Here is a 26,013-nt window from a genome sequence, read left to right on the forward strand (position 1 = left end):
CCATACTTAGTACAAGTGTTTCTACTAATTCCATACATTTTGTTATCTCTAAAGGTGTAGGTGAAAGGTGAGAAGGATTGTTAAGCAGAGCTTGGATTCTAGAAGCATTCAAGAAAAGTTGAAGTAAGTCCTCAATTGACTCTAGGCATATATAGTTGTCCTTTTTTTCAAAGTATTGTAAAAGATTATGTATTTCTTATATTCGTATTGTATTGGCCGTGTCCCAAGTATTCTTGAGTCTAAGGATGTCATATGTTTAGACTTAGCATTTCCATGATTTTATATGAAAAGAGGTTTTAGGATATTTGTGGGAAAATTTTTAATTCCGAACTTCTTAATATACTTGTATATATGATAAACTATACAGAAAGGGCTTGTACAAGACCTCCAAGAGGTCAAGTACGCCAGTTGTATTCCAAAAATGCCATATCTTCTAAGGTCTAGTTCGGGATTTGACAGCTTGATATCAGAGCATAGGTTGTGAAAGTAGTCTTAGGAATCAAAATGTATCATCAAGTCACATCTAGTAGAGTCTTAACTATCGGTGTGACTGGCGACACATCTATGGGCGAGAGGCTGTAGAACGATAGACTTTCACTTCTTTTCTACTCCTATGTCATGCCGTTAAGTAAAAGTTAATAAGTTTTCTTTTTATGGTTTTCCTTATGTTTCTAGAAAGACTAATACGAGGAGGACACTGGCTAGGAGAGTTGAGAAGAATGATGTGAATTTCCGATTATGAAGGGTAATTATTCGTCATTTCTATCACTCTAAAATTAAAAACATTTATCAACTTTAAAGCAAGTAAGTAGTCTATTTAATTTGATGAATAGAAATAGAATGTAAGCCTCACTCTCTTGTTTCACAATGCAGTGTCGTCCTTTTATAATATATTATAATTCTGTAAATTCAATCCTAAACCTTTTTTTTACCTATAGATGGTGAAGTATTATTATTGTTATAAAAAAATTAAGTTAAAGACAATACTAGACTTGGAAAAGATAGAAATATCTCTATTTAATGTAATCAATGGAGATCTAATAACATTTCTGATACACCTTATCCACTTGATGTTGATAGTGGTATTCATGTCAAGCTATATTTTGACACATAGAACTTATTTAATTAGTTATTGTTAACCAACTTTCCTCGACTCATCTTGTAACATCTCCTAACTAAAAATGGCTAAGAATAATTAAAGAAACTAAAAATAATCACTTTTGGAAAGAAAGCGGAAAATATGGAAAAAATTTCAACTGCACTAAGTTTGCGAATTTTAGAATGAAAATGAGTTTTGGTAATTTTAAACGTCCATAACTCCTAGATTAGGATAATTCAAAGTATATCATGATATGGTTGGAAAGTCGTTGCCGAGATTTTCCCAACTCCAATAAGTTTGCGTATTTTCGATGTCATATGAGGGAGATATGCCTATTGTAAGGTGCGCAGTTGGATTTAGGAAGGTCTCAATCTGGATTTAAGGAAGGGAAAACTAGTCTTTTCACCAGTTAGTTTCCTAATTAAATTGAAGGGTTTTTTAGAGGTAAAAATATGGCTTAACTCAGTTTTGAAAAATGAAAATTACTGTTAGGGGTTGAAGAAGAGAGAAAAGAAGAAGAGATGGGAGAAAAGTCAAGAATTTGCCAAAAATGCCAAGAACATCGAGTGGATTTTGTCTAGGGTGATACATATCAAATTATGTTAGATATTTTTTGTTGAGTTAGTTCATCCACACATCAATTTGTTTCAATTCACCGACTTATGAGTTGTTTACATGTGAAAAGGTAAATTTCTTGAGGAAAAAATGTTGAATTCTCATTGATCGAATTGTTCGATGCCTATTGTTGTTTGATTATTGATTCTACTGGTTCTGTTCAAGTTGAATCAAGTGGGTATTGAAGGTATCTATAGAACAAAGTGTTTGGTAAAAGAATTAGGGAGGTTTGGGATGAAAATTGAGTTGAAAAATTCGACAGATGCACATGCGCAAGGCAAGACGTGTTGTACCTTCAGTGCACTAGAAACTAGCCTCAGTCACTTCGGGCCTTGTGTGGCGCGCCACCAGTGTACCTAAACCAAGCCTCAATAACATAAGGCTTGCGTGGTGCGCCTTAGTTTTTTTTCCAGTTTTTATAGTTAAGCCTAGTTAAGTCCTTCTAAGTTATATATAAACCTTCCATTGATTATAATTACTTCAAATGATTTCGAAACACCTACAAATTACCAAAGAACACAAATCACAACCTTTAATCCATATTTCAATTCAAGGAAATATACAATCAAAATCAAGCAAGTTAAGAGTCAAGTCTGAAGTTAAGAAGATAGTCCAAAGAAAATTTCACAATTGTTTTCAAGAGAATTTATCAAAAGCTTAAACTTCTCTATAAGTATCAAGTTACAAGTTAATGTAAAGAGTAAAGGTTGAAATCATTTCTTTAACAAATATAATGAGACTAAGTATTCCCTAATAGTTCATTTCTGACACAAGTTTCAAGCTAAGAAAAGAATAAAAGTTCTTCATTTATCAAAATTTAAAAGTGAACTAAGTATCCCCTAAATGTTTATAAATGGTTTCACATTTGATATAAAACAAACCTACGATTTCCCAAAAGAGTTCTGAACAAGAAAAGGAAAATTGTTTCCAAGAGACATTTTTAAAGACAAGTCATGAGAAATTATCTCAACCCAAAAAAAGGATGTCATTTTAAAAATGAGCTAAAGTATGTTTTGGGAGTTTTATTGAGCACTGATTTGGGGGTTAGAGTTCATATTATCTCAAGTCTCCACGAAAACCATTTAGTCATCATGGGTGTTAATGGGTCATAATTGTTAGATGATCACACAAGATAAGCTAGTGGATCCACTAAATTAAGGAGTTTGATGCAACAACAAAGTATAGGATACTTCTGGCAGTGTGGCCAAGATGTTGTATCACTAGATCAGATCATATTGGTGATTGTCGGTTAGAGAATCTCCCATAGAAACTATATTACTTTCATATATAAGTAAGGTTGAGTTTGTTATTGAATTTTCTGTAACGAACTGAGTTGTTTACACTGTTTTACAAGCTTTATATATACTGCATGTTATTATTGTTTTATATTAAGGTTAGTATTTTATGAGTTCAGCAAAACCAACGTAAATGTTTTTTCTTATTCTTTCGAGCTTAAGTTGTTGTTTCGCATCCTACTCGCATACCCGTACATCAATGTACCGATGTCTATTGTCCTGCATCGTCTTATGATTCACACAAAGGTAGAAAGGATCAACATCTAGAACCCTGTTCATCTCATTTGAGCACTCATTGTCAGCGGTGAACTTCCTTGCGTTCCGGAGGACTCGTTAATTGCTTTCTAGTTTTTACTTATAGGATGTTGGGGTTATATTCCAACATCTATCTTAATATGATTGAGGCTTCTTACACAAATAGACATTCAGACAGTTTAAGATTTTTAGTCTAACTTTGTTTACATTTCAGATATTATATTGTGAGACTTAAGTGTCATTTTGGCCAAGATATTTATCTGAAGTTATTTTTAATAGAATAGTTCTTGCTTTAAATTGAGTAAATTCTTCTTCTTAGTAAAGTAAATGATACGCTCAAATTACACTTCCCTAAAGAAGTATAAATAGTTGTATCAAGTAAAGTACCAAATTATTACGTTGGGTCGATCCCACAAGGAAAAGGATTTATACTTAATGTTAATGTACGATTACCTCTATTTAGTCAAGTCCTTAAAAAAAACTAGTAATTAAAGAGGGGAGTTTTGTGAAACAAAAGTGTTGCAATGTTGTAAAATCAAACTAATAGCAAAAGTGAATTTTTGGTTATTATCAAACTGCGAGAGAAACTACGGTGTAAGTGTTCCCAATAGGTTCATAATACCGTATCTCTAAATCTTTGGTCCGGCAATTAGAAAATTTCACCCCGTACCTTAGTCCAATTACGTGTGTCTAAGTTACTAACCCTTACCTTTACTTCATATTAAGAATCATATTCTATGTTTGGCTTAGTTATTACTTGCACTAATCGAAACTAGCCTATTGAATAGCATCTACTAAATCTATGTCGATAATTCATTTCCTATTAACTACTCCTTGGTATGGAAAGTAGCAATACAACGAGTTCTAATGTGCGCACTCGTTAAAAAGACTTTTAGACAAAACAATCATTGATGCATGCAATAAACTTTTTTTGAATTTTTATTTATCTAGGTTTATTCTGTTAATTAACCATGGTACCCACAACCTTAGTTGTGGATTTAGTTACCCATGCTTAGAAGAACATAATTCATACTAGATAAATCATAAATCATGAACTTACTTTAACAAATTTGAATAAAATCCAAAAATTCAACTTGAAATCACACAATTATCTTGAAAACCAAATCAGGAAATTTGAATTAATTGCCAAAAAAATCTCCAAGAACAAAAGTATGAAATAAGTAAAAGAATCCCACGCCAAAAACAAGGGTTTTCACCTTATTTATAATAAAAAGAGTCCTAAAATAAAAAGGCGTTCAAATAAGGAAAGTTTGTCCACAATGCGGCTTCCATAGATGACCCCCATAGACGGTCCTTCAATGAAATGATGGACCGTCGACTGCCTCTGTCAGTCCATACTTAGCATCTTTTCAAAGCCTGCACTTTGCATCATCTCTGATCAAATCGACGGACCAACAACACAGTCCGTAGATTCATCTACGGCCCGTTGATGCTTCTTGTCATTCTATACTTAGCGTTTTCTTCAACGCCGGGTACTTAGACATTCTCCTATCATGTCGATGATTTACCTGGGGGGTTCGTTGATCAGTCGATGGACCGTCGATCATTCCGTAGCCCCACACTTAGTCAGAATTCCCTGAGTTGCTTCCAGATGCCTGAACCTCCAATTGACAGTCACCACCTACGGTCCATTGATAAGACAACGGGCCGTCGATGGGCTTCGTGGGTCGAATGTGAATATAATTTCCACAGATTTCTGCATTTCAGTTTTGGACAACTTTCTTGCAAAACAAAGACAACAACATATTAAAATTACTACAAAAAGGCTCTAGACACACACAAATCTTAAGGAAAAAGCATTGAAAGTACCGTAAAACAACGATACATCAACACCCTCAACTTAAATTTGTTGTTTGTCCTCAAGCGAACCACTATTACTCAACACAACACTTTGTAACAAGTATCCTCATTTAAGCTTCTGCAACCACATGGCTATCAATCACAACTTTTTTTTGTTTCTTTTGTGCATGGTTCTTCTCTTAGGGTTGATAGGGTTACTAGTGTAGATTAGTCCATGACACAGACTCACCATACACTTACACCTCAACTCTTTTGTTTCTCACCAAGGTACCAACTTTCTGATATTGCAACTAGTTCTCTTACTTCAAAAGATATCCTCCTTTTTCACACAGTGATTCTATCTTTGAGTATAAGGGTCATTATTTAACACTCACGCTCAGAACAAATTCACACCTAGTTGGTACTTGTCGCCTTAGTCATGTCCTTATTTTCACTTCTTAAGTTCACCATATTAGACTCTTAGGATCATGATAGGACTTTCTTGTCTTCTAACATAAGCTCAGGGTCAGGTATAGTACATATGGCTACATTTTAGTGACTTCTTGCCCTTCTTGACATTACGGCTAAGCGTCCTACCTCTTTCATTATTTATTATGCCCTACTTTTCCTGTCATCCTTATTTTATTCTTTCTTTCTCTTTTGTGGAAGTGACTCTTATTTCTTTTTGTTCAACACTTTTTTTATATTCAACTGACAATTTTGATTGTGGCACTTCCCTTATTCACTGTCCCTTTTCTTTTCTACATTACTCTTCGTCATACCCACTTTTCGGGTCATCACTCATAATAGCCACTCTCAATTTACGGATTTTCTATGAGTCGAGGTACACAAATACCCAAGGTTGGCTCAGAGCCAAGACAAGGTTAGTTTCTACATTAGCCGCCTTCAACTTATGCTTTTGGCCTATGTTATGGTGCACATGTCCGAGGAGTGACCAGGACCAACACATTACACCCAGGGAAGTTGAGTTGCTTAAGAAAAGAAATGTGTATGATAGGCTCAAACTATTTGGATAAAAAAGGGATAACAATTTCATTCGGCTCACTTCACTTAAGGCTAGATGTTAGCTAATTTAACAAGGGCCTATGATCCTTTCCTAATTGTCTAACACATATTCCTTTTGCATGACCAACCGGGCAAGTTCTAGCTAGGAACCAATAGGGGAACAATCAAATCTCGTCACACTCTCTTGACACCTCATTACACTATTAGAATATCGTTTACCTAGATTGAGTGTTAGAGTGAGGATCATGCAGTAGGTGCATCTCAATGTTATGATTAGAGCCAACATTCAACATTCATTAAACCTACTATTCATGAAAACAGTTTCTTAGAACAAGATATCATTAATGTTTCGCCATCATGCTTCATTCTATTTGTTTTCCTACTTTGTACAAGTTACTACACATACCGGTTCAGTAGTAAACTACTCAGTCTCTTGGGCAAAAGAACACAGGCAAGAAAATCATCAAGAGAGGATCGTGAGTTGGGCTACTCAGACTTCACCCTAGCACTCACTTTCCATTTACCCAAACCCTAACAAAAATACATGCAATTGTCCCTTATTTATCATAGTTATCGTGTTTATTTATGATATCCTTATTTACTCTAGGAATGAGGAAGAACATGCAAGTCATTTGAGTTTTCTACAAACTCTCAAGGATCCCAGTTATTTTCAAAATTTAACAAGTGTGAGTTTTGATTACAATCAATTGCTTTCCTTGGGAATATTATCTCTAGTGAAGGTATTCGAGTAGATCCGCAAAAGATAGAAGTAGTTGTAACACTCTGAAAGTCTAATACCTAATCTAGAGCCTCACATGCTGGTCTAAGGTTAGTAAAAGTTCAATAAGTCTTAAAATAATGTTCATAAACCATTTACAAATTTATAGAGCCAAAAATATAATAAAAGTCCTCGACATCCAAAAATAGCTAAATTGAACTAGTAGACGTCCCTATGTTTGGTGAGGCATTGGGAGTGACATATGAAGTATAAAACTTGTAAAAAGACATTAAATAGGTAAAATATAGTATAAAGAGTCCCAACTTTCAGTTACGACCCTCCAATGACCTCTCGAGGAGTCCTAGAGGAGGACAAAACATTGGCGAGCAAGCGTCAAAGCGGCTTGCAGTAGCCAAGATTTGGCTTCCACCTCGCGTCGCACAGCCAAAACGACGAGGGAAAAAATTTTCTCATGACTTGGGGAAGCCTCCACGAGGTCCACTGCCTCAACTTGTATTTTCAAAAATAAATGTGAAATTGCCCTCGCGACGTGCAACCACTTCCCAGATTCGTTCGCGTCGTATTTAAATTAATTTTAGTTCACAAAAATACCCAATAAAATTGGTCTTTTGGATAATTCAGGGGTGACTATATATTGATTTAGGTCAGTTTTAAGTCATTTTCTCACTCCAATGAAATACCCAAATAAAAACCCAAAAGCTATTATCTCTCTCTACTTTCTCTCTCCCTAAATCCTTCATTGAAGAAGAAGACCAAATTCTCTAGGATTTCGTGGATCAAGCTTCATTAAGGTATGGGTTCTTCACTCTTGGGATTCCTTTCCCCAAGAGGTCTTTTCAAAATTGATTTCTAAATCACCCAATTCCAAGGATTTTATTTTAAACTTGAATTTGATGATTGATTATGATTAATTGTGATTACCTATGACTAATTTAGTGTAGATTGTAGAGTAATTGATGCTAATTAAGGGAATTTAGTATGGATCATGACCTTTCTCCAAACTCCCCATGTTTTGGATTCTGCTTGTAAATTGATGGGAATTGAAGAATGTATTTATTGTTAGATCTAAACCTTTTTTAAGTCAATGAAATCAATGGAGAGGTAATAGAAGAAAACCCTTCCACAAACTTTCTATAGTAACCAGCCAGTCTCAATAATTTTCTAATCTCCGAAGGAGATAGAGATTTATGTCAATAATTAATCGCCTATATCTTTTTAGGATCAACCTCAATTCTATTATCGAAAACAATGTTAATGATAACGTTCAACTACAGTTCATCTGATTATAGCTGTATGCGGTCCCTAACAATGATAAGCCTAACTAAGAGTCAAGGTCGATCCCACGAGGTGTGATACGTTAAATAATTAATTAAGTAGTACAATGATATGTTCAAATTGTTTGTAGATTTAGACATTCTCACGACAATAATGTAAATGACAAGGTTTTGACAATTGATGTCAAAAAGGGGGGGGGGGGGGGGGGAGAATTTGGGTAAAGAAATTTTGACTGCTAAATACAAAGGTAAACAAATATAGATGGTTTCTCTGGAGTTCAATAATTATATGTCAATTTCGTAAAATGAATAATTATTATTTAGTAAAAGTTGTTGAATCTCAGTGGGTAGGCTAGATATTGGGTGCAATACCCATTTGTCAATTAACTATTACGAATCAAGCGAGTTCTGTTGAACCTCGACAAGACAACACATATTAACAACTCATTACCTTAATCAATCTACTTTTTAAGATTGAATCCAGACCCACTTTATTTAGATAAATTTGAAACAACACAAACACAACAATTATATTACTAATAATATAACTATAACACTTCTTTCTTGAAGAAGCTTAGGGTACTACACGCATTTACAACTACAATTACTCAATTAAAACACAAACTATCAATTTAAACCACTTTAAATCAATAATAAAATCACTAAATAACAACCCCATTGGCTTATTAACACATCAACGACATAATCATACATCAAGATTTGGTGTTTTAGCCAAGCATAATAAAGAATAATAAATCCTTATCAACAAAATTTTTCCATCAGGTTGAGCAACAATCCACAAGTCTTCAAACGATCAAAATTGAGCAATGAAAAACCTACCCTAAATCTCTACTCAAAAATGTAAAAAAGAATGTTTTCAATATTAGAGATCAAGAACACAGAGTTAGAAAATGTGGGAAATTTGTTTCTTCTTTTGAAAATCACATTTATATGCTCCCAAATATTCAGCATCCGAATCACTTGGTGAAGTAAGTCGGTCTTCGCCAAGCTGGTTGGAGATGTGCCAAGTCATCCCCTTATCGCCTTTTTGGCTTCCTTTTTTTCACCTAAGTTGTTCTTTAACTTTAGGTGATTAATACCGTTCTCGACAATTTGTGCAACATGTTGCCGTAACACTTGGTTACTCACCAAGTTTGTTTTGTTCATGTGCTAGCGTGCTGAAACTTTAGATGAGTTAAAGCTCCGTTCGGCGCGTCAACAAGTGGCTTTGTCAAGTACAAACTTTTCTTCCTTTCAACAATTTTTGCATTTTCTTTAATTTTGTCCGAATAATGTCCCTGCCTTTCTCTTTTGCCTTCATTGCTGCAAATTGGCATATTAGCATCAGTTATAAGCTTAAAATAGAGATTGCGGACACTACATCTTTAATTTCTAAGCCCAAAATGAATCGAAATGTCCGATTCATCAACACCCCAAACTCAAACTTTTCTTGTCCTAAAGTAAAAAATAAAATCAATAGCTTCAATAGATGTATCTTCAAATAGTGATACTTTAGACAGAATATGAATCCAGCTGATATTAAATATACCCAAGGAATTTTGTCATGCTCAAAATGCTTTCTTCAAATGAAAATTCAAGTTCAACAAGAATATTGTAATGCTCTCACATCAAGAATGATTCTTTTCCCACCCAAATATCATCAAAATGTAGTAATAAAAGTGTCCAGCCGAAAAATCATCAATAATATATATATATATATATATATATATATATATATATATATATATATATATCAATATGACAAAGAAAAGTATTTTACCAGTTTACGCATCACTCCTTAGCTTGCAATAAATCTAGGAGGTGAAAATGCTTTACAAAAAATTGATTAGTAAATATATAATTAATTGAATATTGATAAGATTTTAATTTAATATATGAGTAAAATAAAATTTAACATTGTGTTTGGAGCTTCCCACTTTTAGTAATTTATAACTTTGCTATCTATTTTCTTTAAAAGTTTATTAGTTACGTACTAATTAAATTAATAAATGGATCAATGTATTACTTACTAAACACGTTACTCTTTTTCTTGCAATAAATCTATTAGGCGAAAGGCTTTAAAACTTTTTGATTAATAAATATTTTATTAATTAAATATTTTATAATATTTTAATTTAATATAAGGATAAAATGATTATTTAATTTTTTATTTAAAACTTCTCACTTTTAGTAATACTAGTCTCTGAGAACGTGCGGATCATGTCCAATGTCAACCTATCTGATCTTTAAAATAATATCAATAATATAAAACATGTATTTAATGATTAACTAAAATTTTAAAAGTAAAGTGCAATAATTATTGAAACTATATGTAGTAGATTGAAGTGATATAATTTTTATGATATATGACATTTTCTTTGTCTTTTGCTATTTTACCAACAAATAGTCTGAATATGAACATGAGCAACATAATAACTTATGTTTTCAAATGCTTACATTCTTCCTTTGTTTAATTCAATTATAAATTATAATATTTGTGAATTTAATAGAATAATTTTAGTTGATATTAGTCTATGGGAACGTGCGTTGCACGTTTGTTGAATGTCAACCTATCAAATTTATAAAATAATACGTATAATATTAAACACGTATAGAATGATTAATTAAAATTTTAAAATTAAAGTACAATAATTTGAAACTCTATATAATAATTTCAATTGATTTGTCCTTCCTTTTTATTTTGTGTAATTTTATGATATATGATATTTTCTTTGTCTTTTGATATTTCAATAACAAATAAGATTAATATGAAAATGAGCAACATAATCAATTATGTATTCAAAAACTTACATGCATCCTTTAATTTGTTTAATTGAAGATTATAAATTATAATATATGTGAATTCAACAGAATAGTTTTAGTAAACTTTTGCTAATATAATTATAATGTTACGAATATAAAAGAATCTATCATCATGGGCAAATATTTAAAAAAATAAAATTAAAAAGTTCAAAGGACTAATAATCATATATGTATCTAAAGTTGACATCTATATATTCTCATAAATTTTAGACATACGTTACATTTTTCTACATATTATATTATGATTTTTGTAAAATAATAGTTGTTAGAAAATGAGTACATGATATTGGTGAATGAAAAGTGAAGAGTGCCCAAATTAAAATCTGAAATATGGAGAAACAAATTAAAATTAGTTAGCAAACAAAATTAAAAATATGCGTGAGTCATGACATTTTATTAGAGCAAACAAATTTGAGATGTAAATATGAATCAAATTTCTCCAAGAAAAAAAATGAGGATAAAATTCTCTTCTCCAAACATAAATCCACAAAATTAATGGTTTTTTATCTCCTTTCTTTTCTATAAAAGTGATCCTATATATTTAATTTTATAGATGATTATGGTATCTTATAAAATAAATTCAATTTTAACTCTTCACATTCTTTATATTTTAATAGTAATGGCTGATGGTTTAAAAAGATAAAATTAATATCTTATTATATTTTTAATGAAATATTAACTTTTTCAAATTATTTAGGCATTTTATTATTTCATAAAAAAATTTAACATCCCATTATTGCACTAAATAGTTATACACTTATAAGGTTTTCAAGTTAGGAATTAGGATGCGGTTGCAGACCATCCAACACATGCTCATGAATGTTCTCACAAATTTATGATTCATCATAGGACAATATATACACCAACTTGTAGATATTTGGTTTCTCCTATAAATATTTTGTTTGAGCCTCTTCCTTGTTTCCAACTAATTTGAGACGTTGAATCTTTAATTCACCTTTAAAGTTTTCCAAAGGACCTAATTCTTCTATACGATTACCGTTCTCCGAACCTATATAGAAATATTGTAGCGTCTGAAGACTAGTCAATTGTCCCATATTAAGTGGCGTTTGCATATCTGATCCGTAACGATGATAGCAATATATGTGTCTCAAACTTATCATATTTGTCATTTCTTCTTGAAGCATCCTGAGCGAAAGACATTCATTGACTCTAAATGTTTGCAAATTGTAGAGCTATCAAATGGAGTTGGGCAAAGCTTTGATCTTAGTGTTTGAGATATCAAGATATCTCAAGTATATTAAGTTGCCTATTAAGGCTGACAGCTCTTCGATGCCTGACCTGAACAAATTTAAAACTCTCCAGAAGTGAAAGCTCATTAGCATACCTTCAGGTATACATCTTTTCCAGAACAATGTGCCCAAAAGTCTTGGCTCTTTTATCTTTATCTATTTAATCAGTTGGTGAGTCCAATCCAAAGTATCTCTAGCAAAGAGTCTTTTGATCAAATAGTTTAGACTTGAAAAGTATTAAATCTCAATTGAACTGTAGTAAGGAAGCCATAACTGAATGATAGCATTTTGTGAAGACCAGTAATTTGAGAGAAAGAGAAACCACACTTTCATTGAGTAATTATTGAGTATTTATACATGTAAACAAACATTCAAACTATTTTTTAACTAATGGAATATTCTAGATGATTAGACGAGCTAGCTAACTAACTCTGACAGCTAACTACCTAACTAACTTTGACAACTAATTAATTACAATGCTTCACTGTTAATTACAATGCTAATTAGATATACATTATCAGAACTTGACCATAATATCAGTACCCCTCCTCAAGTTGGTGTTGATTATCTTGCAGCCATCTTGTCCAAAATAGCTGAATGTTTTACACCTGTTAGAGATTTAGTAAGTATATCAACCTACTGATCAGTAGTGGGAAAATGGTGAGGGAAATAAGCCCCTCCTGAAGTTTATTTCTCACATAGTGACAATCCACCTCAATGTATTTAGTTCTCTCATGGAATACACGGTTATGAGCTGTGTATGACAAACTGGCTATCACAATATACAAAAATAGGTGATTGATCCATAATAGTCAATTCATTGAGTAACCTATTCAGCCAAGTCAATTCTCCAACTATTTTCCTTCGTGATCTATACTTTTCTTCATCTGATGACAAGGAAACAATCTCCGTCTTCTTGGATTTACAGTTGATAGGGTTGTTACCAAGTAGAATTAGATATCCATGTAACTGACCTTCTTGAGTCTAGACATGAGCCCAGTCATAATCATAGAAAGCTTGGACAGTGCAACCAGGATCATTAGATAGATATACTGCTAGAGTAGGATCTTGTTTCAAATACCTGAGAAGAAGAAACGATGACTTGAGATGAGTGTCTCTACGATCTTGCATAAATTGGCTTAACTTTGGATAATGAAGGCTACGCCAAGTCTGGTGTTGGTAAGAAAGTTTAGATTCCAACTAGATTTCTTTAGTAGGTGGAATCATGAATTGGGGTTCCTTCTTTTACTCTAAGGTTGACAGTGGGATAAAGAGGTGAAATCATTGGGGAATAATTGAAACAGTCATATTCTTTTAATAAATCTAGAACAAATTTTCTCTGACAAATTAGTTCCCCTCATGAAATATAAAGTATTTTCATGCCTACAAAATAATGAAGTTCCCCATTGTCTTTAATCTCGAATGTGTTGTTCAGATAAGTCTTGAGTTGTGTAATTTCATCAGTATAACATCATCCACATAAACAACTATAAATACCACCAAAGGACCTGATTTCTTGGAAAACAATGAGTAATCATAGTGTGAATGTGTATATCTCCTAAGGGCTAAGGCTATCAACTTGGCATACCACTGCCTACTTGCTTGTTTAAGTCCGTAAAGGCACTTGTTCAGCTTGCATACCAACTTGTACTCTGTACCTTCAGACCTGGTGGAACTCTCATATATACTTCCTCATGAAGATCATTGTTGACACCCAATTTTGACCGACCTTTAACCATTTTTAGGATTGTATTCGATTGAATACGTATTTAAATTTTCTTAAAGTATTGAATTTTTAGTCGATTTTGCTTGAAAATAATATATTTTAGTATGTTTTACTTTATAAAATTATTATAAATATTATTAAAATACTTTAAAATTATTAATGAATTTCGAATTTAAAAATTTAAGTGATTTTCAATGATATAAAAAATATTTTAATATGTGTAGTATTTTAATAGTAATTCTTAAATATTCCTCAAAATCATTTAAATCTTAACCTATTTTATTCTAACTTCTTTTAATTCTAGTCACTCCAATTCAAATCTTATTTCAATCATAGCCATCTCTTTCTTTCAATTCTAGCCAATTTCAATCACAATTTTAGTCATTCCATATTTTTCCCAATCTAATTTCAAGACTTCATCTTTTGATCTCATTCGTCTATTTAATTAATTAAATCCTAAATCAAATCTAAGCCCTTTATCTCTTATTAAATTCTACGGTCAAGATTTAACCTCCTAATCTTGCTAAATTCTAATACCCTAAAATACAAAAAAAAATCTCTTCCTCCACTCTTTATTTTGGAGCCGCCTCCTCCCTCTCATCCTCTATGCTATCTAACCGGCAAGGATGAGCCAGGTAGCAGCAGCGCCTCATCTTGCCTATGGTGCTCTCCTCTCAATTTTTCTCCGGCGTAGATCGTCACCACCTGCTGGTGGCATCCGTCCCTCTCTATTTCTCCTCCTTTCCCTGGCAAGGGAAGCAGCCGAACGGAAACACCAGCAACAGCTGCACGCAGCCAGCAGCTTCCAGGTGTCACGCCACCCTCTCTCTGCCCCCTTTTCTCTCTCCCTTTTCCGACAACCGCCACCCCCTCTTCTTCTCCCTCTCCCTTCGTTCCTCCTCCCTCTCTCCGTCTTTCTCCCCTTCCCGTCCTCCTCCTCTTCTCTTCTTCATCACCTCTTTCCTCCCTTCTCTCTCCCCGTCAGAACCCCTCTTTTCGCTGATCAACTCCTCTACTATCCTCATTGGATCCGGCGAGGACAACAAACGACAAAAGCTCTAGCGCCAAGTATCAGCGAATAGTGAGGAAAGCCAGTTGTCGGGGCCTCCAGCACCTCCGTCTCCAAAAGTAACAACTGCTCTGGCTAGCTACAACAAAAAACAAAGAACCAGCGAGACCCTCGAGTGTCTATTCCTCTAGTCTCCGGATGTTTGAGTTTGAAGATGGATCTTAAAAGATTCGTCCATGTAAGCTTTAATATAAATTTTGTTTTTAATTGCATCTTTGGCTATTATGAGATGAACATGTCAGAAATATTGGCTTTTACATGTTCGATTTGATCTTGTTGCACTATTATTGCACATTACCTAGTCATTGGTGTGATATGGTGTTGTAATGCTTGGGATCTCAGATTGTACACATGTTTTGTCTAGATTTCAGTTGTTCAATGCAAATCTTGATTTTTCTATAATATTCGTAAGTCTTTGTTACATCTATAAATTAGTCTTAATAATACATAATTGGTTATTCCTGCTAATTGTCGTCTTTATGAATAATTTGTGTTCATACTTGTCATAGTTAATTGGAGTTATCGATGAAATTTACTTTGATTTCAATTTTAATGTATTGATGACATCAATAAGTAGATTAACATTTGATTAATTCTGCATCCTATGGTAATTTTGGCATACTAATCGTTTCTTATTATTAATTTTAGGCAAGATTTTATATATATATATATATATATATATATATATATATATATATATATATATATATATCGTCATTTACTTGATAGTGTGAAATTATTTTTGCATATGAGAAAATCCGAATGTAATTCCCTCTACCCTTTAATAATTATGTCTAATTTATTTGAATGAATCTATTAACTGTCTAAAATTGTTCTTTCATTGTTTGTTTATCTGGTGAATTATGGTTAAGTGACTGTTAAAAATGGGTCTGATTTTTTACTCGTCTATATTTTGTAAAAATCACTTTGATTTTGGCTCTTCTTTATTTAAGAAAAAAAAATATCACCCTTCCTAATTTTGTTTCTTACTTGCTTAAAATTGGTAATATTTTTTTTTTTATAAATCTGATTTGGCTCCTTTAAAATAAGAAAAAATATATTAAGTGATTCCTTTTTCCTTACTTGAAAATTGATTATTTTCTTACTTGTTTATATATGGTAAAATAATATTGTTTTGTCTCTTCTTTATTTAAGGTAAAAAAATATTGTACTCTTAATTATTCTAATTTTATTCCTTTCCTCATGTGCTCTCCCCCTCTTTGCTATATATATAAGACCCCCTCCCTGCATTAGATGAACTCATTCACACACTCATTTACTCTCAATCACAAGTTCTCCCAATCACAAGTTCGCTCATCACTCCTCACTCTCATTGCTCCCTTGCTACTCTTTAAATAAATTAAGATTTCGGTAAACATTCAAGTGCTCTTCTTCGCTACTTGGCTACTTTGGTTTGTTAGAATAGAAGTTGGGTCAACTCGTTCTCGTTGCTGTCATCCCGTTTTGCTCAAGCGGTTAGTATTCTTTTTGCATTCATGCATTTACGAAAGATTATTGTTCTATTCCTCTATATGTATAACTTGTTAAACAATTGCATATGTATCGCATCTTGTCTAAATAAATGTGATTACTTGTGTAGTCAATTGATTGTTTTGGCAGGTTTCAAACTTGAAGTTCAAGTTGAAAATTAGCTATGAAGATATTACTTTGTTCATATATTTGAAGCCATATATTTCTTATTTATTTATTTGAACCTTTTTTTTTTGTAAATATTTGTTTAATTCTAAAGCTCTCATGTATAAAATATATTTGCGGATCGTCTAAAGGGGAGGGGAAATTATATGTTAATCATCTCTTTGTAAAGTTACTTGTGTTAGAAAAGCATTCCAATAGGCTTGTAACTTGTTTGATAATATTTTTTGTTGATAAAACCACTTTAATTCTAGTTAAAATAATAAAATCAAGTAAAGATCATTGCTCAATTACTTGATTTAATCTCGTCTACTTTAAATGTTTGAAACTAAACCTTGTGTAAAGTGTTAACTGTCTATCACATATAACTTTTATTTGATAATACTAATAAATAAAATCAACCTTATGTACTCAAATTGTTTTAGATCCCTTTCAAAATTAAGTATTTTTGTATGTATAGAAATCTGTCCGGTTTATTCAATATTTGGTTTTTTAAAAACAACTTTTCATGAAAATCGTAGAATAAAATCAACAATCAATTTCCTCACATTTGCTACTTGGTTTCCTAATTTATTTATTTTTTTGCATCTGAAGTGATTATCGCCTTAAAATAGTATTAGTTTTCTAAGCATTTTCTGCATTTTGTAATTATTTGCATAATAATATATTTCAGCATTAATAATAAATCCATCAATATATATATAAATCCATCAATATATATATATATATATATATATATATATATATATATATATATATATATATATAATTTTTCTGCATTAAAATAAACTAGTCAATTACTTTTAATAACTTTCTACATCAATTATAAATCTATTGTTGTTCTTAAAATAAATTTTCTGCCTAAATAAATAATAAATCTTTTGTCCTATGTTATATTTTTGCATTGATAGTTAATTCCTCTGTTGTTTTAAAATACATATGCATGTGAGATCACATTCCTTTGCCATTTGGAAATAAAATAAAATCTATCATGTCACTAATTGTTGCTCACTTTAAAGTTAACACTTAAATTTGCATTCATGCCCTCATAATTAATCTTTGTTTTGTTATTATAACTTTGTATGCTCATGAACTTAGCATGAGAACCTTCACAGTTACGTGGTTTTTGCAAGCACGTCTAATTGATTTTTAGAGGCTAAATTGAGATTTGTGTTGCTTAAATGACCGTCTTGTTTGACTTGGTGTCAAGGAGGGCCTAGTATTCTATTTTGTCTAAATACATCCTATAAAGAGTCCAATGCCTCTTGGACATTAAGTTGGGACGATTAGGCACTTTTTAGGTACGTTATGCATGCGGTGGTTGGTAGGGGTAGGGTGCCCTACGGAGATGATGACATCGACTCAGGCTTGAAAGACAAACTTAGGTTTTATTTGTCCCTTTACGGCAACCTATCAGAAAATAAAAGAAAGTCGAGTGCTGATCCAAAATGTCTCTCTTAGAGTCTCCCTTCCCTTTATCCCTTTATTTTTTTGTTTAATTATATTTATTTGGGGAAGATTAAAATAAAAATAATAAAATTGTTTGCTTATTTATTTGCCTCTTTACTATCCCCTCGCTTATCTTTAAATTTTATTTAATGTTTATTTATTGTTATCACTTAGTTTTGCATGCTTAAATAATTAATTAAAAAATAATAAATTTATTTCTCAATTATTTCATATTTTATCACTTAAGCTCGCATATTTAATATTAATTAAAATACTAACATGATCTATTTGTTCGATTTCTTTATCACATAGTCTCGTATGTTAAAATAAATAAAAATAAACTTGATTGTTTATTTATTTCTATCACATAGCCTTGCATGTTTAAATTAATAAAAATAATAAAATAGTCTTAATTGTTTTATATTTGTTATCACCTAGCAAGCATGTTACTTAAATAAACTAATGAATGAAGTGAACTTAATTTCTACTTGTAACCCCCACATAGATTGCATGAGATACGGCCGAGACCCACATTTGTGGACCTCGAGGGATGCCTAACACCTTCCCCTCGAGGTAATTTGAACCCTTACCCTGATCTCTGGCTCGTTGACCTTAGCTATACTTAGTTAGGTTAGATAGGTGCCCTAACGCGCTTTAATTCATTAGAGGGCGACTCCAAATCCCAAAATCCCTAAAGAGTTAGGTCGTGCACAAAACCCTATTGTTGCGAAAAATGGGACACGACAATCATCATGGAGAAATGCATTATTTACATCAAGTTTGAACATAGGCCAACCCTTTTTCACATCACAGGCTATTAAAGTTCTGACAGTAGTCATCTTGACTACATGTGAGTAAGCCTCTAGATAATCTATCCCAGCTTGTTCTGTGTACCCTTTCACAACCAACCTAGCTTTAAATATTTCAATGTTCCCATCTGTTCTATGTTTGACTTTACACACACAACTACATCCAATTGCTTGCTTGCCCACTGGTTGTTCAATAAGATCCCAAGTATTGTTAGCAAATAGGGCCTCAAACTCCTGTGTCATGGAGTTTTACCAAGAAGAATTGGAGGATGCCTTCTCATATGATTATGGTTTACTATCATGATGAACATTTTCAACAAGCATTTGACTGTGAAATGCAATGAGATTAGAAGATATGTGATAGTGTATGGGGAATAAGGAAGTGAGGGAAAAGTTTGTGACATGATTTGGATTCTTTAGATTAGGCATAGAAACAATGTAGGCTTATAAATGATGAGGGATTTTTTCTCCCTGTTGGATCTTCTCTGACTTATTATAGGAACAATAGCTTGAGAAGGTGATGAGTGGTCATGTAATGGTGGTGGTGAATAATCAATGGGGTGTTCAAGAGGTGGTGATCGATGATGGTTCCTGGTGGGTGAGAGCCAGTGTGTAAATCAAGTTCACACCCTATATCATCTACATTATTGTCATAAGACCTATGATCAGTATAACCACTAGGATTAGGACAAATGACACAGACTCAATAGATTTCAAAATGGATGGAAAACTGTAGCTTTCAGTAGACAAAGTAAAAGGAAAGATGTCCTCATGAAAGACTACATCCCTTGAAACATTTATTTTTCTTGTGGCAAGATTCATCACCTTGTATTCTTTTGTGCCAAAGGAATATCTGACAAATATATTTTGGGCTCAAGTTTATCTCTTAATATTTTAGGCACAGTAGGGTAAAACAGGAAACCAAAAGATTTGGGTTGAGTGTAATTTGGTTTCTTGTTATATAGCAGCTCATAAGGAAATTTGATTTTGAAGTGTGTTGAGAGTAATCTATGTACAATGTGAGTGGAAGTCAAGGAAAAATCCCCCCCCCCCCAATATTTCAAAGGTAGTTTAGATTGAAAAAGAAGGGCTCTAACTGTTTTTAATAGGTATTTATGTTTTCTTTCTACCACACTTTTTTGTTGTGGGTATATGGAATTTTTTTTGATTAATTATACCTTGTTCATGAAAAATCAGGCTGCTTCATTACTGTGAACTCCAGTCCACTATCAAACCTGATATTTTTTATCATTGTTTTGAATTGATTTTCTACCATGTTTGTGAAGGATTTGAGCACATGAAGAACATTACTTTTAGTACATAGAAGATGGGTCCAAGTGGATATACTATAATCATCCACTAGGGTAAGAAAGTAGTTTTGATTGCCATATTTGGGAACATGATAACGACCCCATAGGTCAATGTGAAACTATTCAAATACCGACTTGGTTCGACTATTGGTTTAGCTGAAAGGTGATCTTTCTTGCCTTTTGCCATAAGGCATATGCTGCACATGAAGGGTTGTTTTTGTGAAAGAATGGTTGCTAGGGTGGAAATATTCCTCATTTTAGCAAAAAGAACATGGCCAAATCTGTTATGCCACAACAAATTTACACTGTTCTTTGTGATCTTACAAGAATGATTATCAAACTGACATTATCATTATTGCTGACAGTAGAAGTACAAACAAGATGGTTATGAACAACATCGAGAGGGTTATGAACAACATCAACAATGAATTTCTTACACTCATTTTCATGACAGAAATCAGTAACAACAGAAGGACATTTCCTACTATTGAAAGAAAGATCATTATTACTACTACTACAATGACAACAATATACTGAACATTTATTGACTCTATTGGTATTTCTCAGGCATCTTGAACACAAAATATACACTCCCTCTTTGTTGCTACCAATTACTTGAGGCCTCTTCACTGAAGGGGCCTGCAACACACATAAAGTACTAGTGAATAAAACTATGCACTTCATAGATGTAGTTATGAATGAACTGAAACTAGATTATACTTAAAGGATGGTACATACGACACAACACGCAGAATGATATCAGGTGTGATTGATACATCATCGAACCCGTCACTTTAATTCTGTATCCATTAGGGAGAAATCAGTATAGGGTAAGGTAACGTCTTAATATTGAGCAAACAACAATGCCTACAAAGTTCATAAAGCCATTATTGACACATGCAACATTTTGATCCTCTCCTATATTCTCATTTTGAAAATTTAGTATCAGGTCCATGATCTTCCCATATTGTTCCTTTGTTATATTCACATTTTTATGCCCATTACTTTGAGGTGGGTTTTCATCTCATTGTGTAGACATCACATCACGAGTATCACTGTGCACATTTGCCACTACTCTTTTCCCTTTGTAGTTCTGATTGTCTTACATGTCATTTTTTTCATTGTTGTGTCCGTTTGGCTTGAAGTTTTGATTGTTGTTCTGGAGATTTCCATGCAGGTTTTAACTTTTTTTATGAGTCCTGTTCGCTTGCAAAAGTCACAGAACAAAGCATTTTTTCATTGTCAATGTAAAAAAAACTTCTTCCTCAATTATAATTATTTCCTGCATAGTTGTTATTCTGATAGTTTGTTCTTAAAGTTATTCCTTCTTGAATCTTATTGTTGAAGGGACATACATTCAAAGATTTTGCATCCATAGGTATTCTACTAGTTGGCTTTAACTCCCTTTGTTTCTCCTCTTGGATCAGTAGAGAGAGGTTGTGCCACAGAAGGGAATGAGTTCATCATGAGGATGTTACCCCTTATCACTGTGTATACCTCATTTAGAACCATTAGAAATTATATCAAACACCTATCCTGTTCAGCTTTATGCATGCTATCTTTTGCACCACAAGTGTTGGTACAACCATATTGATTTCTTATATTCAAAGTAATCAGCGCCTCCCAAAGTTTCTTCTTCCTTGTGTTATAAAAAGTGATGTCCAATATTCCCTACGTTAGGCCATTAATTTCTTTTTGTATTTGATACGATTTTGCTACATTTCTTTGATTGTATCTGTCCTTCAGTTCCTTCCACAACTCTAAAAAATCAGTCACATATTCTACTCTATCTGAAATCTCCTTATTAGTGAATTTAAAATCCATGATGTTACCATGTCAGCACCTCTACCATTAGCGAATCTGAGATGAGTTTATGCTTGGTTTCACATAACTCCCATAAAAAACACAACTTATTCTTTAAAGATAGGGCTCGCATTACTCCTCTCCTCCATGATCAATATCCTTCTCCATCAAATTGAGTAGGAACCAATATTATTCCTGGACTATCCAAGGGATACACATACATGGTTGTACTTGTATCGTTACTAACATTTCTAGTTCTCTCAAAAGTGGATGTGTTTTGGTCAATAGCCATGAGCATATAACTCAAAATAATTGTGAATTAAGTAGAGAAAGTGAATTCAAGATCCAGAATAACAAAAGAAGGGAAAAACTCATAGAGGTACAAAAACACTGAGATTCAATCTGTATTATCGATACATAGAAAACATAGATCCATTAGAATATAAGAATCAATGATTTGAAGTAAAAAAACCGAGCTATGACACCATATTAAATCTTCATATCTGTGGTGAAATCTCAATTGAACTAGAGTATGGAAGCCATAACTGACTCAGAGCATTTTGTGAAGAGTTGTAATATGAGAGAAAGAGAAATCACACTTTTATTAAGCAATGACTGAGAATTTATACATGTAAACAAGAATTTAAACTATTTTCTAACTAATGAATATTCTAGATAATTAGACTAGCTAGCTAACTAACTATGATAGCTAACTACGTAACTAACTTTTACTACTAACTAATTACAATGCCTAGCTGTTAATTACGATGCTAATTACATATACATTATCAGAGCTTGATGTTAATCTCAATAAAAAGATCTCCAGACAAATCATGCACAATATCATGCATCTTACAATGTGTAATACTGTTCATCTCATCTAGCTTTCCATCTTGCAGCAAATAATATAGCAACAAGATTGGAAAAACTCGCTCCCAATGTCTTCCATCATGGGGTTCTGTTGACATGGATGAAGGAAGCCTTATTCCATACAAAGTTGGATTCATTAGTCCTTCTCAAACTCAAAATCTTTCGGAAACATTGCAAAGTAACCAAAACATTTCTTCAGATATGGAGATGGTAGATAATCATAGTTGAGTGTTAAGATCTTCTTTATGCCTTTTTCCCCTGCAACAAGGGGGTTGCCATCAAGAATTTCCTGCCACTCATGTTTATCCTTGTAACATAAATGGCCTCCCAACACACTTGCAGCCAATGGTAGACCTTGAAACATTTCAAAAATCTTATTCTTCATGCTCAGGGTTTCCTCCAGAACTTCCCCAAAAAGAAACTCTTTTTGTTTCAAAATGGACCAACAATGATCTTCTGCTAATTTCTCCAACATATGAGGAGGACCTACTATTGCTACTTTGGATGTCACCAATTCCATGCAAGTCGTCACAAGAAGATGTTCCTCAAGATATACATATTCCTCTCAACGTATCAAAGAACTGACTACACATGTACGGTCAACGCACCACAAATCATCCAGGACAAGCAAATACCATTTTTGTCCCAATACATGATGTAGAATCCTAACTATTACATCTCTGCTTCGGACCTTAACTTCCCTCCTTATAAGTGATTCAAGGATCAGTTCAAGAAAGCTCGTAGTTTCTGCAATTTATGACATTTCAGGTAGACACAACCAAACTCTCTTATCAAAGTATTTTTGAATATCTTCATCATTGAAAACTCTCTTAGCTAGAGTTTTTTTCCCTAAGCCCTCCATAACAAAGATGGGAATGGGGGACAGAAAAACATCCTTTGTCTTATTCAGCATCTTCTCCTTAATTTCAGCAACATAGTTGTCTCTACCAACAACATATGAACCAACTACTACAAAATGTTTGGGGACCAAGGCGATTGGCAAAATGATTAATAGCCTTCAAATCTTCATTGATTTTTTTTTATTTTTCAAGACATTTTGTGCTCACAAGCAATATAAGAAAAGAAGTGACAAACCTTTTCCATCAGTTTGGTTTAGTTTTTCATAACTCGTGCTTTGATATATACATATTTGAATTTGTCAAACAAATTTTCAGCATCTTACACAATTTTCTCAAGCATCTTCAGCCATTTTTGCACCGCCTTATTATCTTTGAATTGTCATCATTCAGCATCATCCATGAATGTTTGGATCATGGGTACATATATTGTCAGCTTTGAGAGGTTTTACTTGTAGTTCCTTACAGTTTTGACCTCCTCAATAGAAAGAGAAAACATTTTTTGAAGCACAACTTGAATAGTAGCCCCACTTAATGTGTGGTAGTCATAGACTCCAATGATGCAAATATCTCTCTAAGAAATAGTACTCTAGGGATTGTTTGGTTTGAAGACGTGTTTGAAATTAGATATGCTGGAATAAGTTATTCGCGGATTATTTCCTATTGATTATTTGATTTTTCATATTAAAAATAGAAAAGGTTAAAAATTGTCCACAACCTCGACACATTAGACATGATTCAAAGTGTCTTCCTTCAACCTATATTGGAGGAGGGGTAGTTATTTTAGCCCAAGTTACCCAAAATATTTTAATTAAGTTGGTGTTTGGATATGCGATATAAAATCAGTGTATGTACATGCAATCTCACACTAATTTCATCCAGTGAGATGAAATTTCAAATTTTCAAAAAAAATAAGATTTGATATATTTTAAATACAACAATCAACCCAAAAGTATATATATATTTCATAAAAATAACCCCAGAATTATATCTACCGACTAGTTACTTCATATGTATACAAAATTATGATTTCATACCATTACGTTTCAAATCATTTATAGTATTATTATCACTAATATAAAATTTACTGATAATTTAAATAAATTCACACTTTAGTATTTATATTTACCAATTTTATTGTTTTATAATCAAATTTATTACCATCAAAATTAACTAATAAATGGGTAAAGGTAACAGCGGTGTTCGTCTTCTCTGTCATATGATTGAGAAATTCAAGTTCAACGAGAGAAGATATCAATGACTAGTACACAACTATAACAGATGTTTAATTTTAATTGTTTTTTATTGAAATAAATTTTAATCAATAAATGTTGTATTTTTAAGAATTGTTAAGTGATATCGTATTACGATTTTAAAAACTATTGTTTGTTTGGTATGATTGTATAAAGAATTGAGACTATTTGAGTAGTTTTAATACTTATGAGGTGTTTATCTGTATGTGAAAACATACAATATTAAGTATCTAAATTACATGTCAAAACAAAACATCAATTTCATGTTATAATTTCATGTCATAATTTCATATCACTTGGCCAAATAGGCTTTAAATTTGGAGCATTTAATCGGCTCATTACCTACCATTACAAATTGATATCTCCTCCATTCATTTATAATGGCCAGTACCCTTTCTCCATCTAATCTTTAATCCTCCAAAGAAGAATGTAAAAATGCTAAAGACTTCAACCATAACTGTGACAACATTTGGTGACTTCTCCTAATCATGGAAACTAGCTACAACATACAGACGGTTTGTAGCCCCTTCCGTCCTTGAAGTAGCTTCATTTTGGATACTTATATCTATCGGATCTGCTGAAGATGATTGGGCTTTAATTCTCCCATCACCTTGCGTATTCGTGGGGCACTCATTAGAAAAGTGACTCATCCTCCATATTTGTAGTAAAGACTCGTAGCAATACAAAACTCTCCTAAATTGAGCTTACCACACTTACAAAAGAGTGGGTTTAAAGGGAACCCTTCTTCTACACTGCCCTATGACAAAGAACCTTGAACTCTGAAAATTTGGTAGTTGTCATTCCTATAATCATTCATAATCCTTAGTGCAAGCACACTAGCTGACGATGGAGAACGCCCGGATGAGTTTTGCTGAAAAGATGATTAGTTCATATTCCTAGTCTGTTATTGGCTAAACTCATGACATATGGTGTTCTCCCTCTTGCTACGGAACTCTTCCATGTCCTTTAACTTGTCTTTCTCAACCTACTCCACATGAATCATTAGCCTGAGTATGTAAATGTCTCATATTAGCATAG

The 26,013-nt window shown here is 32.8% G+C and overlaps 1 protein-coding gene across 1 annotated transcript; it reads right to left on the reverse strand.

Moving 5' to 3' along the window:
- Positions 1-23,001: 23,001 nt before the first annotated feature.
- Positions 23,002-23,385, reverse strand: LOC104647504 (disease resistance protein RGA2-like). Its single transcript, XM_010322931.1, has one exon. It carries the CDS (start codon positions 23,383-23,385, stop codon positions 23,002-23,004), a length of 384 nt encoding a protein of 127 aa, XP_010321233.1.
- Positions 23,386-26,013: the final 2,628 nt, after the last annotated feature.

The sequence above is a fragment of the Solanum lycopersicum genome, chromosome 5, assembly GCF_036512215.1.
Source record: "Solanum lycopersicum chromosome 5, SLM_r2.1".
Lineage (NCBI taxonomy): Eukaryota > Viridiplantae > Streptophyta > Magnoliopsida > Solanales > Solanaceae > Solanum > Solanum lycopersicum.

Excerpts from the sequence above, each read along its gene's own strand:
- LOC104647504 (XM_010322931.1), bottom strand. The coding sequence starts at position 23,385 with ATGGAATTGGTGACATCCAAAGTAGCAATAGTAGGTCCTCCTCATATG.